The sequence below is a fragment of the Siphateles boraxobius genome, unplaced genomic scaffold (assembly GCF_051911475.1).
Source record: "Siphateles boraxobius isolate OS27281-9 unplaced genomic scaffold, OSU_SipBor_1 33, whole genome shotgun sequence".
In the NCBI taxonomy this organism is placed as follows: domain Eukaryota; kingdom Metazoa; phylum Chordata; class Actinopteri; order Cypriniformes; family Leuciscidae; genus Siphateles; species Siphateles boraxobius.
The window spans coordinates 2,174,378-2,195,230 of record NW_027508953.1 but is presented as its reverse complement, the minus strand read 5'-3'; the positions used below and the strand labels follow the sequence as shown (position 1 = coordinate 2,195,230).

At 41.9% G+C, this 20,853-nt stretch overlaps 1 protein-coding gene across 4 annotated transcripts in view; it reads left to right on the top strand.

Moving 5' to 3' along the window:
• LOC143701569 (uncharacterized) overlaps window positions 1–20,853 on the top strand; it is a 58,358-nt gene that overhangs the window by 22,806 nt on the left and 14,699 nt on the right. Inside the window, exons 2-7 of one of the 4 annotated variants that reach the window (XM_077194958.1) lie at window positions 10,373–10,567; window positions 15,400–15,468; window positions 15,775–15,795; window positions 18,420–18,583; window positions 18,815–18,923; window positions 20,618–20,722. In XM_077194958.1, the coding sequence (XP_077051073.1) occupies window positions 10,373–10,567; window positions 15,400–15,468; window positions 15,775–15,795; window positions 18,420–18,583; window positions 18,815–18,923; window positions 20,618–20,722 (663 nt within the window). The remainder of the gene's footprint in view (window positions 1–10,372; window positions 10,568–15,399; window positions 15,469–15,774; window positions 15,796–18,419; window positions 18,584–18,814; window positions 18,924–20,617; window positions 20,723–20,853) is intronic. The other 3 variants (XM_077194959.1, XM_077194960.1, XM_077194961.1) reach the window with 3 other exon arrangements.

The following is a 20,853-nucleotide window of genomic DNA, read 5'->3' as shown; positions in this document are numbered from 1 at the left end:
ACTCGATCGGGCTGCAGTGGACCTGACAGATCAGTGTCTGCCTGTCACGTGAACTTTTATACTCATACGCAGGTGTGTGTGTGTGTGTTTAGCTCACTGCGGTCAGGTCTGCTGAGGCAGTGATGCCCTCTGCTGTGACTAAGAATCACATTATCACATTATCGTCCTTCTGGCCTTTTCTCTGAAACACTAAATGTATTCCAACACAAAGCCAGTTAGGTCAGTGAGATCTTTCTCTTTTTTGCCACAAATGCCAGACCTCTCGTCACTGTAATGAGGTTTTCCTTTGCTGCATCTCAGATGATCTGCCCAGACACGTCCTAAACCCTCTGTATGCTTTAGTCTCGGGTTTTACTGCTGTTTTTATCTCTTTGTCCCTTTGCCCAAACATTGTCTCATCTCTGGATCACATGCAATGTTTTTCTTTCTTTTTCAAGCTCACAAAACTTTGGTATCAACCTCTTTCCTGCATTTTCCTCCAGTGCATCTTGTGAAGTTTCGTATTTGTTACTGTTGCTATGCTGGGTGAATAAGCCAACCATTAACCATTATAATTAGCACATTATAATCATTATACCACAGTGCTGTTGAACTGCCATCGCCACCTCAGGTTGTGCATTAAGTTTTCAATAATTCAGTTTTCAATAATAAGGCTTTTATATATATATATAAAAATTCATATATATTTTTTCAAATAATATCATATCCCAACTTTTACTATCCTATCAAATCCCAATCAAAATTATTTCCCAATGTATATTGAGCCATTTCACTCATTTCCACAAGGGTGTAGCACAAAGGATTTGACGCGTGAATCCATAACTTGTCTTGTAAACTTTACTTTTTCGTTGTCAGGTTACATTTTAAGAGAAATCAAACACCTAAAAAGATTATACACTTATTCACATTCCAATAACATGAATTCGATCCTTTTCACGGTCAAAAGACTGTCTAGCACCAACCCTTGCTTCTTCCTTATTCTTCTTCAAATTATTACATGTATTACATATTACACGTAGCATGTAAAACTAGTCAAAATCTCGCGATATAATTCAAATAACACAAAATATGCATTTATCAAAAAACATAATCACTCTTAATATAATGAAAAATATTACAAAATTATTAATGTAGTTATGGCTCTAACATTACCCACTATGTGCACTTTAAATATATGGTAGGTAATTGCGCTCATTTTGTGTAAGTCTAGCAGGTCTAAACGCATCATTGGAAATCATAACTAAAGAGGCTGCACTTGTTTTCATGAGGAAGATTTGAAAGATTGACTTTGGCGATCAGTAGGCATCCTGAACATTTCCTGATACATTATATCTCCGTCCGTGTTTTTCTGATAACAAATCAGTGTCTGCTTATAGTATCTCATATCTAACATGGTTTATGTACCAGCCTAATTGTTTCTGTGAAGTACTAATTAATTCCATCTCCAAATTAGAGTAATTTAGCATCTGATTAGTGTGAGCGTATCTGTTTCTAAGCAGAAGAAAAATGGCACACTTTCTGTGTCTTTCCCGGGACAGATGGGGTTTCTTTGTTAACGCAGACAGTTTGTCCCCCTGGTCTCGATGGTGAGACGTTGCCCTGCTGCTAACCTTTACAGACTGAACATGGGAACTTGACTCCCTCTAAAAAGAGCACGGAGGGGAAGCCGGCACTTATCCTTGGACTTTGATGTGTGGCTAAATGTTTGTAAAGTGTCGAATTGCTGACGCTGCACTTTATTTTATGGCATATGTTTTACTCTGAGTTATTTACAGAAGCAAAGCTCAGCGATTGTCTCTTTCCACTTCTAAACAGCAGTTGCTTCTGTACGCAGTCGAGCTTTGTGTCTTCCTGTCATGAGGTCTGCCCTAATAAGACGACAGCTGCACAAAGACGCAAAACTCATCCACCTCAGAAACAACTGGAGAAACACAGACGTGTCCTCAAATCGAAACAGGATGTTTAGATCCTCTCTGACCTCATGTTTACCCTGTGAGGTCAGAGGTCAAGATGCTAGTCAACTGTTTAACATTTAAATAATGATTTTGGACTTGGTGTGACACAATAGATATGATTGACACAAGATCAGCGGTAAATTTTTAAATTAGTTATTTCATTTTTTTGTGTGTTTTTGGGATAGGACAATATAAAATAGAATATAAGTAGGAGAGAGAAGGGATGGGTTCAGCAGATGCCCATAAACCAGTACTTGAACTTGGGACGCCTGAAGCTTGTCTGAGTGTTGCCCACAAGACTATCGGCTTTGACTACAATACATTTTTTTCATTTAGTAAATTTTTATTTGCTTATCTAAGTCTTTCATTTAATTTGCATAATTAATATTTCAAGTTATTTTATTTATATATATTTTTTGTGAACGATTCCTGATCAGTTCTGGTTTTCAATGTTTACTTTTTATGATCCAACATTTTTTCTTGTTGAATATCCATTTTCACTTAGAAATATGTCACAAAAATGGTTCTACTTGCTACTTGCAGTTCTTCCTCATGGAAAACCCTGATATAAGCTATTATTTTGGTGCAGCTCAAAAATTAGACATTGAACATGATCAGTATTGGGGAAAGCTACCTCTAAAAGTAATGCATTACTGTCACAAGAACTGGACGGAAGCAAATGCAAGTTGACTCTTTTATTAATGGTCAGAAGACACAAAGACAATCACGAGGAACACTGCAGATGGTGGCGCAGGGACTCAGTGGTCAGCGTGCAGGTGGTGGTGATACCGGTGCGGGTGATGGTGAATCCAGTGCAGATGGACATCCAGACGAGACAGGACACGAAGACACCGAACAGGAACTCAACTGGAACAGACTGCGACAGGAACACGAAGCACGACACAGAGAACACCAAACCAACGATCTGACAAAGAGAGGAGAGTGTGTTGAGTCTTTATAGGTGAGTGAATTGGCAGCAGCTGGTGCAGGGAACGAGATCAGCTGGCACGCTGATCAGTGGCACGAGCGGCCACGCCCACTCACACACACACAACAACAATGACACGAGACATGAAGAAAACAGCGAACTCATGAATCGTGACAGTACCCCCCCTCCTAGGGACGCCTCCTGGCGTCCCCAGACTCCCTTACCTGTCGATTGTAATCATCAATAAGGGAGTGATCCAGAATGTCTCTAGCAGGCACCCAACTTCTCTCCTCCGGACCGTAACCCTCCCAGTCCACCAAGTACTGGAACCCGCGTCCCCTCCGCCTTGAGTCCAGAATACGATAAACCGAATATGTGGTCTCCCCGTCTACGAGTCGCGGCGGTGGGGGAACCGGGACAGGCGGATTAATACGAGAACGAAAAACGGGCTTAATTTTGGATACATGAAACACGGGATGAATTCTCCTGTACACTGGAGGAAGATTGAGGCGGACTGCCACCGGACTAATGATTTTGGTGACAGTAAACGGACCAATGAATTTGGGAGCAAGCTTATTCGAGACGGAGCGGAGAGGAATGTTCTTGGTAGAAAGCCACACTTTGGAACCGACGACGTATACGGGAGGCCTCCGCCGGTGGCGATCAGCCTTGGCCTTGGTGCGCGCTCCCACTTGGAGTAGAGTCTCTCGGGCTCTAGTCCAAGTGCGATGACACCTCTGGACAAAGGCGTGAGCGGAGGGAACCGCGACCTCGGGTTCCAGACTAGGAAAAATTGGTGGCTGGTACCCTATGCTACACTCAAACGGAGATAGGCCCGTGGATGATACTGGTAATGAATTGTGGGCGTACTCCACCATAGACAGTTGTTGGCTCCATGAGGAAGGATTCTTGGAAACCATACATCGCAACGTTCTCTCCAAATCTTGGTTGGCTCTCTCAGTTTGGCCATTGCTCTGGGGATGAAACCCTGAGGACAAACTAACAGTCGCACCCAGTAATCTACAAAATTCTTGCCAAAATTTGGACACAAATTGGGGACCTCTGTCGGAAACCACGTCTGTCGGGAGGCCATGTAACCGAAAGACGTGGTTAACGACTGTTACCGCTGTTTCCTTGGCTGAGGGCAATTTGGGCAAGGGAATAAAGTGGGCCGCCTTCGAGAACCGGTCCACCACGGTTAAAACTACCGTGTTACCCTGAGAGGGTGGGAGGGCGGTGACGAAATCTAGAGCGATGTGGGACCAGGGTCTCGAAGGAACCGGCAGCGGTTGAAGGAGCCCATCTGGGGGTCGATTGGAAGTCTTACCAGTGGCACAAACTGAGCAAGCCAAAACAAAACTGTGAACGTCGCGAGCCATACGAGGCCACCAAAATCGTTGCTTGACTAAAGATGTAGTGCGGCTAACTCCTGGATGACAAGCCACATTGGAACAATGCCCCCACTGAACAACGTCGGACCGTAATTCCTCTGGCACAAATAAACGGTTCGGTGGGCAACCGACCGGAGGCGTTACCCCTTGTAAGGCCGTCTTGACCTTCGATTCGACCTCCCATGTGAGAGTAGAGATAATTAGAGTCTCTGGAAAAATGCTCTCGGGAGTAGACGGGCGATCGGAACGGTCAAAAATGCGCGATAAAGAATCGGGCTTGATGTTTTTGGAGCCCGGGCGGTACGAGAGAGAAAAGTCAAAACGTCCGAAAAAAAGTGCCCACCGAGCCTGCCTAGAGTTCAATCTTTTAGCAGTTCTGATATATTCCAAATTCTTATGGTCTGTCCAGACGACAAAAGGTACCCCCGACCCTTCTAACCAGTGGCGCCATTCCTCCAATGCCAATTTGACTGCCAACAACTCTCTATTACCAATATCATAGTTACGTTCGGCAGGGGATAATCGATGGGACAAAAACGCGCATGGGTGCATCTTGTCGTCTGTGAGAGAGCGTTGGGATAGTACTGCACCTACCCCCACCTCTGACGCATCGACCTCCACCACAAACTGACGTGATGAATCAGGGGTAACCAGGATGGGGGCTGAAACAAAGCGGCCTTTCAGTTTGGCAAACGCAGCTTCCGCTGCGTCTGACCACCTGAACGCCGTTCTGGGAGAGGTCAAGGCGGTCAGAGGCGAGGCTAGTTGGCTGAAATTGCGAATAAATCGTCGGTAAAAATTGGCGAACCCCAAAAACCTCTGTAGGGCCTTACGGGAATCTGGACTTGGCCAATCTACCACAGCCTTAACCTTCTCAGGATCCATACGCACTCCCTCAGACGACACAATGTACCCAAGGAAAGGAACAGACTGTGCATGAAAAGCGCATTTCTCCGCCTTGACAAAAAGCCCATTCTCTAGCAGTCTCTGAAGCACTCGTCGAACGTGCTGCACGTGTTCCTGGAGAGAAGAAGAAAAAATCAATATGTCATCCAGGTAGACATATATGAATTGGTCGACCATATCTCGCAGCACGTCATTGACGAGTGCCTGGAAGACCGCTGGGGAGTTGGACAAGCCGAAAGGCATGACCAAGTATTCAAAGTGCCCCCTGGGGGTATTAAAAGCAGTCTTCCATTCATCCCCCCTCCTGATGCGGACCAAATGATAGGCATTACGTAAATCCAACCTTGTGAAGATAGATGCTCCTTGCAACCTCTCGAAGGCTGAAGACATCAACGGCAAAGGATAAGTATTCTTTACCGTGATGTTGTTCAGCCCCCGGTAGTCAATACAAGGTCGCAAAGACCCATCCTTCTTCCCCACAAAAAAGAACCCCGCCCCCGCTGGAGAAGAGGAGGGACGGATGAACCCCGCTGCTAGAGAATCAGAAATATATTTCTCCATAGCCTCCCTCTCTGGGACAGAAAGTGAATATAACTTGCCTTTAGGCGGAGACGTACCTGGCAATAACTCTATAGCACAGTCATAGGGACGATGCGGAGGGAGAGAAGCAGCACGAGACTTACTGAACACCTCCTTCAGGTCTAGGTACTCCGTGGGCACGCTTGACAAGTCCGCTGCTTCCTCCTGAAACGTACAAACAGAAACAGACGGACAAGCAGACACAAGACAGGACTCATGACATTTATTGCTCCATTCAGACACTGATCTCTGCTGCCAGTCTATTTTGGGATTGTGTTTGAGGAGCCAGGGATGACCTAAAACAATGGGTGCCAGGGGGGAGTCCAAGATATAAAAAGAGATGGTTTCGGAATGGTTGCCGGATACGCTGAGTGTGAGGGGTCCAGAGGTATAAGAGATGGTAGGGAGTGTTTGTCCGTTAATCGCGTGCACTGCGATGGTGTGACTGAGGGGTAGAAGGGGAACCTGAATCCTGAGTGCAAAAGTGTGGTCCATGAAGTTACCTTCAGCCCCAGAGTCCAGTAGTGCTTGACAGTCGTGAGAGTGAACGGACCACCTGAGTCTTACCGGGAGGAGCGTTGATGTTGATGAGGTCTTCTCGGCGGAGATCCCACCCGACAGTAGCCTCAGGTTTACTGCCGGGCTTGGCCTTTTACCGGGCAGTTGAAAGCAAAATGTCCTGCTGCACCACAGTAAAGGCAAAGGCCCTGGGACCTCCGCCTCTCCTTCTCCTCCCGGGAAAGCCGAGCTCGCCCGACCTGCATGGGCTCGTGATCGTAGACGGGGCTGACCGCGTCCCCGCCGCTGGCTCGCGAAGTCTCCGCCGCTCCAGATACCCGTGCGGGTAACCTCCGAGATTCGACTCTGGAGAGTCGGGAGTCCACACGGAGTGCCAACTCGATCAGCCCATTGAGGGTAGTAGGTAAGTCCAGGGCATAAATCTCTCTCTGGACGCGGTCAGCCAGCCCATGCAGGAACATATCCCACTGCGCCTCCTCGTTCCACTGACACTCTGCCGCCAAGGTCCGGAACTCGATAGAGTAATCAGATACAGATCCTTCACCTTGCTTGAGGTCTGCTAGAATCCGGGCCGCCTCTCTTCCCGCGACCGCACGGTCAAAAACTCTTCTCATCTCGGCGGCGAGTGTCTGGAACGAGTTACAGCACGAGTCTTGGTTCTCCCACACCGCCGTTCCCCATAGCGCTGCCTTCCCAGTCAGAAGAGTGAGCACGAACGCGACCTTACTGCGTTCACTGGCAAAGGTCCTGGGCTGCAAAGAGAAGTGCATCGAACAGCGAGTTAGGAATGCTCTGCAAAAGTTCGGCTCACCGTTGTAGGACTCAGGAACAGGTAAGCGGGGCTCTGACTGGGAGGCGCTCTCTGGTGGTACGAGAGGAACGGCTGGTGTGGGTGGCGCAGTGGGAGCTTGCATCAGTTGGAATCGCTGGGTGAGCTCGGACACCTGCGCCACAAGAGCTTGAATAGCTCGACCCGATTCATTAGTATTCCTCTCCTGGGAATCCATCCGCGCCATGCAGGTCTTGATGAAGTCTTCCAAGGAAGAGGCTGTTTCCCCTGCTGCTTCCACTGTAGGTCAGATCGTTCTGTCACAAGAACTGGACGGAAGCAAATGCAAGTTGACTCTTTTATTAATGGTCAGAAGACACAAAGACAATCACGAGGAACACTGCAGATGGTGGCGCAGGGACTCAGTGGTCAGCGTGCAGGTGGTGGTGATACCGGTGCGGGTGATGGTGAATCCAGTGCAGATGGACATCCAGACGAGACAGGACACGAAGACACCGAACAGGAACTCAACTGGAACAGACTGCGACAGGAACACGAAGCACGACACAGAGAACACCAAACCAACGATCTGACAAAGAGAGGAGAGTGTGTTGAGTCTTTATAGGTGAGTGAATTGGCAGCAGCTGGTGCAGGGAACGAGATCAGCTGGCACGCTGATCAGTGGCACGAGCGGCCACGCCCACTCACACACACACAACAACAATGACACGAGACATGAAGAAAACAGCGAACTCATGAATCGTGACAATTACAGTATTCCATTACTACCTAGAAAAGTAACTAACTGTGTTACTTAGTTACTTTTATGAATGCGTTACGTAACTTTTACGTTACTTTTCTCCCCTGGACTGGGTTTGTGCAAATTCACGTCTGTACAGTAGAGGACGCAGCTCGAACAAACCATTCTGGATGGCCGAAGAATAGTTTTTGTGCGAGTGAGATGAGTAAATGCGTGCTCACTCTCACACCTCTCAACATGGGGAAAGGATATGTGTCAGTCAATAAATGGGAAAACAAAAAACTGATATTTTGTTGTAAATTTAAAAGTAATGCGTTACTTTAAGTTATTTGAAAAAAGCAATCTGATTATGTAACTCACATTACTTTTAATGCTCTACCCCCAATACTGATCATGATATAGAAGCGTTTGATGCTTTTTAAAATGGTTTCTTCATGTACCCATCATTCAGCCGTGTAACAAATGAAAATGACTTTTTAGCAATTCCTTTTATGTTACATATACTGTCTGTTTGAAACCGAGATGAAGCTGTTGACTCGAGACCGCCAGCTCTTTAATTGCCCTTCAAATATCCTCTCCAGAGGGTCTCACTACACCAGCGGACCTTCAATGTGTCTGAAGCTCTTTTCTGCATCTGACATTAAGACAATAAACATATTTAGTCAGCTGTTATATGAGCAGTCACTACTGATCCTGTTATTTAATTACATTCATGTTACGATTATGCAAACTCATCTGAGCTGCAGTCGTGTATTTCTACAGTATAGCATTCGGTTAATCCTCCAGAAGCCACTAAATCCATTATGGTGCGGATGGGGGAGGGTTTAAGACTTGCTTTTAACTAATGAAATCACTATGTTGAAAGGTGTAGCCTCGAGGTTAAAGACCCTATGAAGTGGCTTGGCTAGTGCATGTTGATAATGCTGATATTGACATTAGTGTAGCGAGTGATTCCTCTAGGTCTCATCCACACCTTTATATTCAGAGAAAAGAGATACACAAGAGGCTAATGATTCTCTGCTGTGTTTCTCCTGTGAAAATCCTGTGGGAGGGAGATCACAGCTTATTTTACGTATGAGTAAAGTGTGAACTGGATGTTAATGCCCAATTAATGGAGTTGAAGTGTTTTATTAGCGAGAAAGCAGAGATCATTTCTGCACAGTGAATCTAGGTGAAATCTGATACTGTCTGCATGCTGGACACATACAAAATACTGTATTAACATTCCTGCAAATTCTTTGTTGATACACACAAGTCCTTAAAATTGCTCTGTAGTCGTCAGGGAATTATGCTCAAAATCATGACGTTCTATAATATATATCCTGATGATGGTAACCATAGTTTCAGCATCTGCATGATTACTGCTTTGCACAGTTTGTAGATGATGTAACATCTAACAACGTCTCACGGAGATTTAAGGAGGGACACAAGAGAGGTGGGTGGTGATGGTGCAGTGGATAAGGCACATGCCTTTGGTGTGAGAGACCCGTGTTCGAATCCACTGTGGGACACCAATGTGTCCCTGAGCAAGACACTTAACCCCTAGTTGCTCCAGAGGCTTGCGACCTCTGACATATATAGCAATTGTAAGTCGCTTTGGATAAAAGCGTCAGCTAAATGAATAAATGTAAATGTAAAGAGACCAAAATATCAGGGAGGGCTTTTTTGACTTGGCTAGTAAGAAACCACCTAGCACCTACCGGCCATTAATTCTATCAAACACCCAGAATACCCAGCAACACACAAAAACAATAATTCATTTGGGTCTTTCTTTATTCTAAAGCATTAACAAAAAGCTTAGTAAATTTGCTAAAATATTTTTTTCCCTTTCCGTCATTTTTCAAGAAATTGAAAAAAATTAATATTATTACGGTACATAAAAATGTTAATATCAATAATAAAATAATGTAATAATAATTATACATAAATAAATAAATATATATATATATATATATATATATATATATATATTATTGTTTTTATGATAATGATGATAGTCAAGTCACATTTATATAGCGCTTTATGCAATACTGATTGTTTCAAAGCAGCTTCACTGTAATAAACAGGAAAATAAAAGTGTTAATATTGCAAATTTTGATTATAAAAACGTCTTTAGATTCAGCTGTAATGCGGCTCTAAGACAATAGTGTCATTATTCAGCTCAACTTAGTTCAATGTTGGTTTAGTTCAGTTCATTAACAGTGTCAATTTTTCAAAGTTCATCAATTATTAAACCAATTCAGTTAAGTTATAAAGCAGCTAGAAGACAACAGTGATATTATTAAATTAAATTAAATTCAATAACAGTGTCAAGGTTGAAAAGTGCATCAATTATGATGGAAACTATTGTTACCCTGGTAGATCTTTAGTTAATTTTTAAAGCATGATTGTAGTTTTAATTCCTTTCAGAATTAATTCCTTTAATTCCTTTTGAAGTTCTTGCTGAAGTTCTTGTATTCAGACTGTCTGATATCAGGCTAAGATTAGCTGAAAGTGCATTGTTTCCAGCTAATTCTGTTTTACATCTTCATTGTAAATAATTTTCTTTTTTTCTCTTTCTCTCAGTTCTCACATCTCCTCCAGAGACGAGTGGCACTCTTCAGAATGAGAATGAGCTGGACAGTGAGATCCTGAAAGCTGACGACACAACGGTCACAGACTCATCCTTCATAACAGACCCTCCTTCAAAAACAGAACCAATCAGATCTGATGCAAGAGTCAGCTCACCCGGATCCAGTCCCAACCCACCGGCAAAAAAAGGTACTGAGAAGGTGTCTCAAACACTGTGTTTCATTAGCTATCTGGTATTGGTTTATTGGATATGTCCACACATATCCGATTCATATGCATTACGGTCTTGTGGACTTACAATGGTCGCCACGTGTGGGTGATTGTGAATGGGACAGTTCACCCAAAAATGAAAACTCTGTCATTAATTGCCCTCATGTCGTTCCAAACCCATAAGACTTTCCTTCATATTCAAAACACAAATTAAGATCTTTTTGATGAAATCTGAGAGCTTTCTGTCCCTCAATTGACAGTCTACGCAACTACCACTTTGACTCATTTATTTACAAAAATCATATAGTAGAAGGATGAACAGAAGAATAAAAGAGAAAACGTATTCGAGGAACCCATCTATACATTCTCAGCATTGTAGACCTCACGCGTGTGAACATCCATCAGACTGACTTTAAAAAGACCCTTCTAATTTCGTCCTAATCAGACGGTCGTGGCATCAAGCCAAGTCATTGTTTGTGAAGAGGGCGAGACGTGGAAACCCGGCATGGCCGTGCATCAAAGTAGGGAGCGAACCTTGGGGTGTGTGTTAGTTTGGGGAAGGTTCGCTGAGTGTTCTCGAACAGTCTCGAGTGTATAAGCCTTAGTAAAGTCCTTTTGATGGTGAGCGGGGGGGCAGACCGGTTGCCATAGCAACAGTCCGATTCACTGGGAAAGAGTTGCATATATATTTAATTACAAGGAGGACGTGCTTAACAAGAAGAATGCATCGATGAAACACTGTTGTATGCGTCTTAATTGAATTGAGCATCCTTTACCTGAGACTCAGTGACTCGGCACATTTCTCTTCAATGCTGTAAACCATCTCTGCTGTTAAAGACCCAGAGTCACTCTTATCTTGATTGAATCAGCTCACTCCTGAGGCCAGGAAGAAAATGGAAAATGTCAGTTACAAGCCTCTAATTTACCAGGAAAGAGAAATGAAGAAGAGAGGGGAGATTGACAGACCAAATACTCAGCATATGTCTTAGGTATCGTGTCGACCAGCTCTCATCAGATTAAAAGCACCATACTTTACACTTTTTGAAGCATTTTACTCAAAAAAAGTTTACTTAGAATGTCGTCATTTATGCTACTTCTTCAATCTTCTCTCTAATCATTAGAATCACACAGGTTTTCGTTACTGTACCTTTATATGGCCATTTATCAATAAAATAAAATTCAGCTAATTTAAATTACAGGTCTGCTTTCCTGCCAAATGTGACAACACTGTGTCAGCATTAATATATGATATCTAACAATCAAGCAAAGATTAAAGATATTTCACATATTATATATGTGAATGTTTACTTGAATAATTGATGCACTATTTACCTAAATTGTATGTTAATTTATTTTATTGAAGTTGCCTCTCATATCATATTTACATACAATGCAAGAGCAAAAGTCCTAGGTCCCCCCCCCCCCCCCTAACCAGCAGCAGTTTAGAATACTTATATCCATACGTTAAAAAAACACACACACATACAAACACACACACACACACACACACACACACACACACACACACACACACACACACACACACACACACACACACACACACACACACACACACACACACACACACACCTCAGCAACAACAACAATACATTTTAAAAACTGCTCACAATAATTAGAATACAGTACATTATTGTGGTAAGTAAATAAAAGTATATCTACTGTTAAGAAGCCTAATAGCTTGATGAAAAAATTAGTCTCTAAGTCTGCAAGTTTTTGCTCTCAGACTGCAGTAGCGCTTGCCAGAGGGAAGTCGCTGGCAAAGGTTGCTGTTAGGGTGGCTGGGGTCATTGACAATCCTTTGGGCCTTCTTCTTGCACCTCTCCTGATATAGGTCTGCTATAGGTGCAAGCTTACAGCCGCATATTTTCTGAGCAGTTTTGACCACTCTTTGTATTGCTCTGCAGCTGTTTATTGTCCAGTTGCCATACCAGGAGGTGATGGCCCCTGTGAGGACACTCTCAATTGTGCCTCGATAAAAAACACAGAGAACATTGGGGCCCATGCCAAATTTCCTCAGACGCCTAAGGTGGAACAGGCGTTGCTGGGCCTTCCCCACTATTCCTGTGGTGTGTAGGTCCCAGGTGAGGTTATTGGTGATGTTGATCCCAAGGAACTTAAAACAGCTCACCCTTTCCACAGCATTCCCATGAATCATCAGCGGAATCAGTTCAGCTTTCTTCTTCTTCCTGAAGTCCACCACCATCTCTTTCGTTTTTGCCACATTTATTGACAAATTGTTATCCTGACCATTGTACCAGATTCTCCACTTCCTCCCTGTTCAACAACTCGTTATCACCTCTAATCAGGCCCACTGCCATGGTATCATCAGCGTACTTGATAATGAGGTTTGACGAGTGTAATGGTGTACAATCATATGTGTATAGTGAGTAAAGAAGAGGACTAAGCACATAGCCTTGGGGTGCTTTAGAGGAGCAGAGGTGATGGACCCCATCCTAACCACCTAACGCCGGTTACTTAGGAAGTCCAGGATGAGATTGCAGAGGTCTGATGGAAAACCTAGGCTGCTGAGTTTTGTGACCAGTCTAGATGGGATTATTGTATTAAATGCCGAACTATAGTCAATAAAAAGTATTCTGACATATGAGTTTTCATTTTCCAGGTGGGTAAGTGTGTTGTGGAGTACTGTGGATATAGCATCCTCTGTGGATCTATTTTCTCGATAGGCAAACTGATGGTGATCCAAAGTTTTTGGAACAAGAGTGCAGATGTAATCTCTTATAAGGCGTTCAAAGCATTTGCTCACTATCGGAGTGAGGGCAACAGGCCGCCAATCATTTAGACACATGATTTTAGTCTTCTTGGGAATTGGCACTATTGCAGATGATTTAAAGCAAGAGGGAAATACAGAGAGACCGACAACGATTGAAAATGTCCAAAAACACACCTGCAAGTTGTGATGCGCAAGTTCTAATCACTCGGCCAGGAATCCCATCCGGCCCAGCCGCTTTTCGGATGTTCACTCGTTCAAATACACGTCGCACATCACCCTCTGTGATGTAGAATGTCCTTAGTGTGTTATTGGGAGTGTTTGCACTGCTGGCGGGACTACTCTGGGGGGTCGTGTTGGTGGTTTCAAACCGGGCATAAAAAAGATTCAGCTCATCGGTCAGTGTAGGCAAGACATTAGTTGTACTACTAGGTCTTGCCTTAAGGTCCGATATGGAATGTATACCCTGCCATACCCTGCGTGAATCGTTTTCACTCAGCTGTTTCTCAATTTTTTCCTTATATTGCCTCTTAGCCAGCTTAATTGCCTTACGCAGGTTGTATTGAGCTATTTTCTTCTCCTCCGAGTTCCCAGAAGAAAAGGCTTTGTCTCTTACAGTGAGGGCTAGTCTTACAGAGTGATCAAGCCATGCTTTTGGATTGGGAAAAACATGGACTGATTGCATAGGGACAATGTCTTCAAAACACTTTAGTATAAAGCACATCACCACGTCGGGATATTCATGAATATCAGCAGTCGCCTTCCAACACACTTCCCAATCCACAGTCTCAAAACAGTCCTGGAGCTCAGCATCCGATTGGTCGGACCAACGGGGAATTGACCTCATGATGGGCGCTGTCTGCTGTAACTTATGCTTATAGGCTGGCAGCAGCAAAATAGAGGCGTGTTCCGACTTCCCGAACGATGGCCGGAGGAGGGGTTTGTAAGCATTGCGTAAGGGAGAATAGCAGTGATCTAAAGTTTTACTTCCGCGAGTTTTGAAATGAATATGCTGCAAATATTTTGCCAGTACCTTACTCAAGGAAGCTTGATTAAAATCTCCGAGCAGGATGGAAGCTGCCTCAGGATATTTGTCTTCAACGTTAGCGATGGAGTTATACAGTTCTTTCAGTGCGCTCTCCGTATTTGCCTGTGGTTGAATATAGACTGCTGTTAAAACGATGGCCGTAAACTCCCTCGGCAGCCAGAATGGTCTACACAGCAGCATTAAGTATTCCACGTCAGGTGAGCAAAATTGTTTTATGGGATGTATACTATCCGGATTACACCACGCATTGGTGGTAAGGAAACAGACACCACCGCCTTTCCTCTTCCCCGAGAGGTCAGCTGATCTGTCCGCCCGAAACACGGAGAATTCGTGGGCTTATCCAGAGACTGAACATTTGCCAGCAATATACTGGGGAGTGGAGGTCGGGTTGCTCGCCGCCTAAGTCTCACAAGTATCCCTGCCCTGCGTCCTCTTTTTCAACGTTTGTTGCGTCTTTTCCTTGGTCTCGCCGCTGAGTTGGTATATGGGTATTCCTCTGTTAATGCAACCAGTGGGTCAATATAAATATACTCCTGAATGGGGCGGTTGATCGTTGAGTCTCGAATTTCTAATAAAGTATCTCTGTCACAAGCTAGCAGGCTAACAACTTTACATACATATGTTAAGAAAAAGTATAATAAAATAACTAAAAAGCTGCGTGGTTGTGGAGGCGCGAGAGACACGGCAGCCATACTCGGCGCCATGTGTGCTCAGTTGTTCTATCGTTTATAACTTTGAAAAAAAAAATCATTACTTTTTGATATATATAATAATATAAGAATATTGTATGTTTCAAATATTATATTTATAATATACATTTATAATATGTACAATATTTAACATTTTAAACAAAGAGTTTTTTTTTTACCCCAAACCTCATGGGTATTGACACTTGAAAATTTTGTATCTCTACAACTATTTGCACACGATTTTCTTATGTCATTGTCCAATTTAATGTAATTTGAAAGCTATGAAAAGTACATTTTAAAGCTTAATCTACCTTTTTCTCAACAGATGGGATGAGTTCGGAGCAACGACAGAAACAGGCCAAAAAGCGTCGAGAGGAACGGGCCAAATATCTGGGTGAGGCTTTATAAACACAACTTCTGTCCTGCCCTTTAGATCTAATGATGTGGTTATACCACACAAAACATCTATCTAGTAGTGATTGAAGTACATCAAAATATATATAATTAGAGACATTTGAGACTACAGAGGGAAGCCAAATAATAGTTAACTCAATTATACACTATTCCCATGTGAAACAGTTTAGCTGCCAATACAAAGCCAACTGGTTTCTAATGATGTTCGGTGAAGTCAGCAGCATCATGTAAAGTACAAACTGATGTGACTGACAGATGTGCTTGTGATTTGTGTTTACTGCTGCAGACCAGCGAACCCAGGAGCAAGGTAAGATACGTCACAGGATCAATTATTTGATTAAGTGGATCGTTTCCATTCATTTCATGTCCTGTGCTCTTTGAGTCTGTGCTTTTTGTTTTTCTCATTTGGTTGTGTCCAATTTTCTTTGTCCACAATTTCATAAATCATTATGGTTAAGGAATAGTATATTAAATATACATCATATGCACAATAATACTTTGCTTATCTTTTTTCCCTGTTGTTATGTTCTTCCTATTGTTTTCCTATTGTTGTGTTTCCCCTGTTTCTTATGATTATGCATTTAACAGAGTTTATGCTCAGTTACAAGAAACTACCCATTATTTTTAACATCTATAGCAGTAGCTCAAGAACATAAGCCATCCCGTGCTACAAATGATTATGAATACGTGTATATTTCATCATTCCCATGCGCAGCAGCTTTCATAAATCAACGCATGTGTCTCGTATTCTCCAATTTTAACTATCTGATGGATCCCTGCAGGCACAGGGTGAAAAATGTGCCATCATTACAGTTCATTTAGCCATGCGCCTCTCTCTCAGATTAGCTGTAATTACTTTTGCTGTTAGCATGATTAGCCTGCTTGGCTATCAGCTCACTTTCAGCTGGAGAGACTCAGATAAACCTCAAGCCAGCTGTTTATCGGGTCGACAAGTCATGCACCACAGCTGTAGGCTTTACATAAAGGGTTTATTATAGTTTGGGACGAAACATCTTAGCTTGACATATGCTGTGTATACAAAGATATAAACCTGTAGCTTAGCTGTTAGAATGAAGCAGGCGTTGTAATGCCGGATTGTTGCTTCATTGAATTGCACTGAGAATAAAATCTATTTTTCTGTGCAGTCGCACTGTCACATTGCATATATGAAACTAATAGGATTAGTGAGTGTGCTTAGCTCGCTAGCGGTTCACTGCAGCTGAGACCAGTGGTTTAAAGTGAAGGCTGAGATCATCTTATTTTGAAGGATATAAAACAGAATTGTTATATCATTTATAAAGGACTGAAGGGTTTTATTTAATTGGATTTAGAGTAAGTCTACTTATTCGGAGCACAAACCACATCTCTGCCACACAGTTTTAAATAGTCTGCATAAGAGACTGTTATTTAATGTTAAAATAAATTTGTGAATCTGAAATTTGTGATACTATATTTTTATGTAGTAATAAAAGCAATATAAATAAATAAGGTAATGCGAATAAATGTGTATCTATCTATCTATCTATCTATCTATCTATCTATCTATCTATCTATCTATCTATCTATCTATCTATCTATCTATCTATCTATCTATCTATCTATCTATCTATCTATCTATCTATCTATCTGTCTGTCTGTCTGTCTGTCTGTCTGTCTGTCAAAAAAGGCATTACCAAAGTACCCTGTGCAAACAGCTAACTGACACATTACCATGGTACTTCTTTTACTTTACCTGTCTAAAAAGATGTTAATCAACAAAATACAGACACATGTTCAGATTTTTTGTCATGTTTGTGTACAATCAAATTGTGTTCTTCAGTGCTTCTCATTCACATATAGCTTTTGTGTGAATCACAGCTCATCTCATTACTGAGTCACTGCATTTCCTGTGGTAAAAAGCGGACGTGCTTTTGAAATGAAACAGGGTAAAGTAAATACAGTGGGTCGCCCCACATGGATCTAAAGCAATGTTGTGAATGGAAGCAGTTCCCTTGTGTTTGTATTCCTCAACTCAAATCCCATCTGGACTGCTGTGTGTGTGTAGACTTAGTTATGGTTGAGGGACTGAAAAACAGGAAATTCCACAGTGTGATGTCTCGTGTGTTCCTTAAATCGGGCCTGTGAGCAGAATGCATCCAGCTGCCGCTCAGCGTGCTTGGGGTTTTAAATAAGGAGCTTTGATTGGTTTTTAATTGTTTTGAAGTCAAACTGCTGAACACACAGAGAAAAAGGCTGTTTTATTAGCAGTTTTTTTTTTCCCTTAAGCACTGATTTAAAAATATAAAAAGTATTCAGTGGTGATTAAATCAACAGCTATGGGTGAAATGTGAACACTTGTGAATGATTATTAATGTTAAATGAACGTAAAACAATCAGTTCTGATTTCCAAATAACCATAGATAAGATATTCACATATGAGATATTTATCATATTTAACTAATTTCTACTAGACACTAATGAGATGTTTGATAAATTAAGACCTTTGCTGAAGCAAAAATTATGTTCTAAGAACAATTACTAATGTTCCCATTAAGTAAAAAAAAATATCGGTTAAATGAACATTAAGAGAACATTTTATTATTTCACAAACATTATGGGAATGTTACACATAAATGTTCATGTAGAAACGAACATCCAACTAAAACGTTTCAAGAAAAAGGTTCATTAACATAAACAATGTTTTTTGCTAATGTTTTTAGAACATTATTAAAGACCAGATAACATTGAACAGACGTTCTTTTACTGTAACGTAACTTAAATGATGTTTGTCCGTATTTGTGAAAGAACCTCACCAGAACGTTAGCCAAAGATCTGAGAACTTTCGCTGTTAAAATGATTCTTAATTGACATGTAATTGTTAACTCTGACAGAAATTGACATAAGAAGCAATAGTCAGCATCACCCAAAAACTCTCTCTCTTCTCTTTGTCAGCGGCGAAGAAAGCTCAGTGGCTGGAGAAGGAGGAGAAGGCACGGCGTTTGCGCGAGAGCCAGTTGGAAGAGCGGAGGAGGAAGTTGGAGGAACAACGACTGAAGACAGAGAAACGAAGAGCTCTGCTGGAGGAGAAACAGAGGCAGAAACTGGAGAAGAATAAGGTGTGGAGACGCCATGTGCTCAGGAAGGGAGGGCTGTGGGAGGACAAACCAGCTGCAAACATAATGCTCAATGCAAAGCTTGTTAGGTCTCAAATTCAAAAGTCGATAGTTCAAATTTGATGAACTACCGAATTAATTTCTGTACCAGGTATATAAGTGATTCAGATTCTTATTAGGTGAAAAAAGTAACCAAAATAGGGTTCATCCTTGTGATCATCTTTTTCCCCGCAGGAAAGGTATGAATCCGCCATAAAGAGGTCAACCAAAAAAACGTGGGCTGAGATCCGTCAGCAGAGGTGGTCATGGGCCGGCGGATTGAACCAGACCTCCCGCAGAGAGAGTAAGTGTTGTTAGTTAAACTTCGCAGTCTCATACAACTTAAGAAGACAAACTAGAGTCATTATATCCATCTAAAACAATACTCAGGAAGTAGAAGAGAACCTGATATGAACTTATGTTGACACAATATTGTTTTTGACTTCAGCAGTGTTTGTTCTGTGTCAGTCAGTTTGAGTGCTGAGATTTTACTGCGGTAGATGGTTAATAGGCGTCACCATCTGGTTATGATTTTGTTGATCCATTTTAAGTTCAAATAGACATCAAAAAGTGAGGGAGGAAAATCATCTTATGATGGTTTCACCGACAAAAACTTGCTAGTCATTGGCATCAACATCATTTTTATGGTTTATTTTTATTTTACTATGGTTTTTGTATGGTTTATATTCTTTAAAACCATTTTTCTGGTGTTGTCGTTGCTGTGATGGATGTATGTAGGCAAATGACTGTGATATCATCTCTTTCTTTTGCTAAGATGTGATTTTCTCCATATTATTAGACCAAAGAGGTTAAAAGAGATGTTAGTGTGGGATTTTAACATCACATTGATGGGCGTTGATGTGTCTACTGTATGAATGACATTGTGTGATTATAACAAATGATAAGAAGTCTATTCTTTTTCCTCGTATTAAATGTTGAAGTGTCGTCAGTGACCAGTGTGTTGGATCATGTTGGATCACTTTCTACAGTTCTACCCTGTTGAAAAGACCAGATCAGACTTATAAATTTCAAGTATGCTGGTTGGAGTTGGTAATGATGGATGACCAACATGTTTTTTATGGTTAAGCTGGTTGTGGACACCAGGATGCCATGGTAGAAAACATCATCCATAAAAAACACTTATTGGTGATAATGCTGGTCTTATCAGTAGGATAGTGCTGATTTACCTGGATAGTCTGGTTTACACTACTGTTAAAGAGTTTGGGCTCGGTAAGAATTTTAAAGAAAGGTTGCATTAAATTGATTTAAAAAAAGTGACAAAATGTTACAAAAGATTCTATTTCAAATAAATGCTGTTTATTGAACTTTCTATTAAACAAAATAAGTATCAAGGTTTCCAGAAAAATATTAATCAGCACAACTGTTTTCCAGATTGATAATATTCATAAATGTTTCTTGAGCAGCAAATCATCATATTAGAATGATTTCTGAAGAATCATGTGACAATGAAGACTGGAGTAATGATGCTGAAAATTCAGCTTTGCATCACAGGAATAAATTACATTTTAAAATATGTTTTATTTTAAAATTAAAAAAATAATAATAATAAAATTAAATGATTATTTTAAATTGTAATTTTTTTTTATTTTACAAAATTACTATTTTGACTGTATTTTACTATCAAATAGATGCAGCCTTGGTGAGCATAACAGACTTCTTACAAAAACAAAAAAATCTTACCGACCCAAACTTTTGAACAGTAGTTTATCTAAATATTTAACTACATTGGTCAGCATTCATATGCCTAAAACTTAGTCACCCTATAAGAATGGTTGTTAGCATTGTATGGAATTGAATGTACATCTTAAATGTACGGTCATCTTACTTGATCAGAAGTTGATGCAAGAGTGCCCCGCCTCCTCCAGCTCTCCCTCCTGCAGTCTGCATGTCCCATCAAGAGCTCCAGCTGTGCGCCCCGTCCCGCTGTCACTCACGGGGTCAGTATGAACGCTCTGCTGTCTGTGTTGCGTTCTGCAGGCAGATGCTCGGCCTCCACGGTCAACCTGCCGCGGCAGACGGAGCCTGTGATTAACAACAGGCTGTCCAAGTCCTCGGCCACGCTCTGGAACTCGCCCTGCAGAAGTAAGAACGGAGCGGCTCCCGCGTTTCACCTCCCTCCAAACCCTCCGTCTGGTTTTTTTTTTGGTTCTTCAGTTGTGTTTTGTCATGAACTACTTTTGATTTGCTCATTTCTGGCGGCCTGCTTGCCTGTG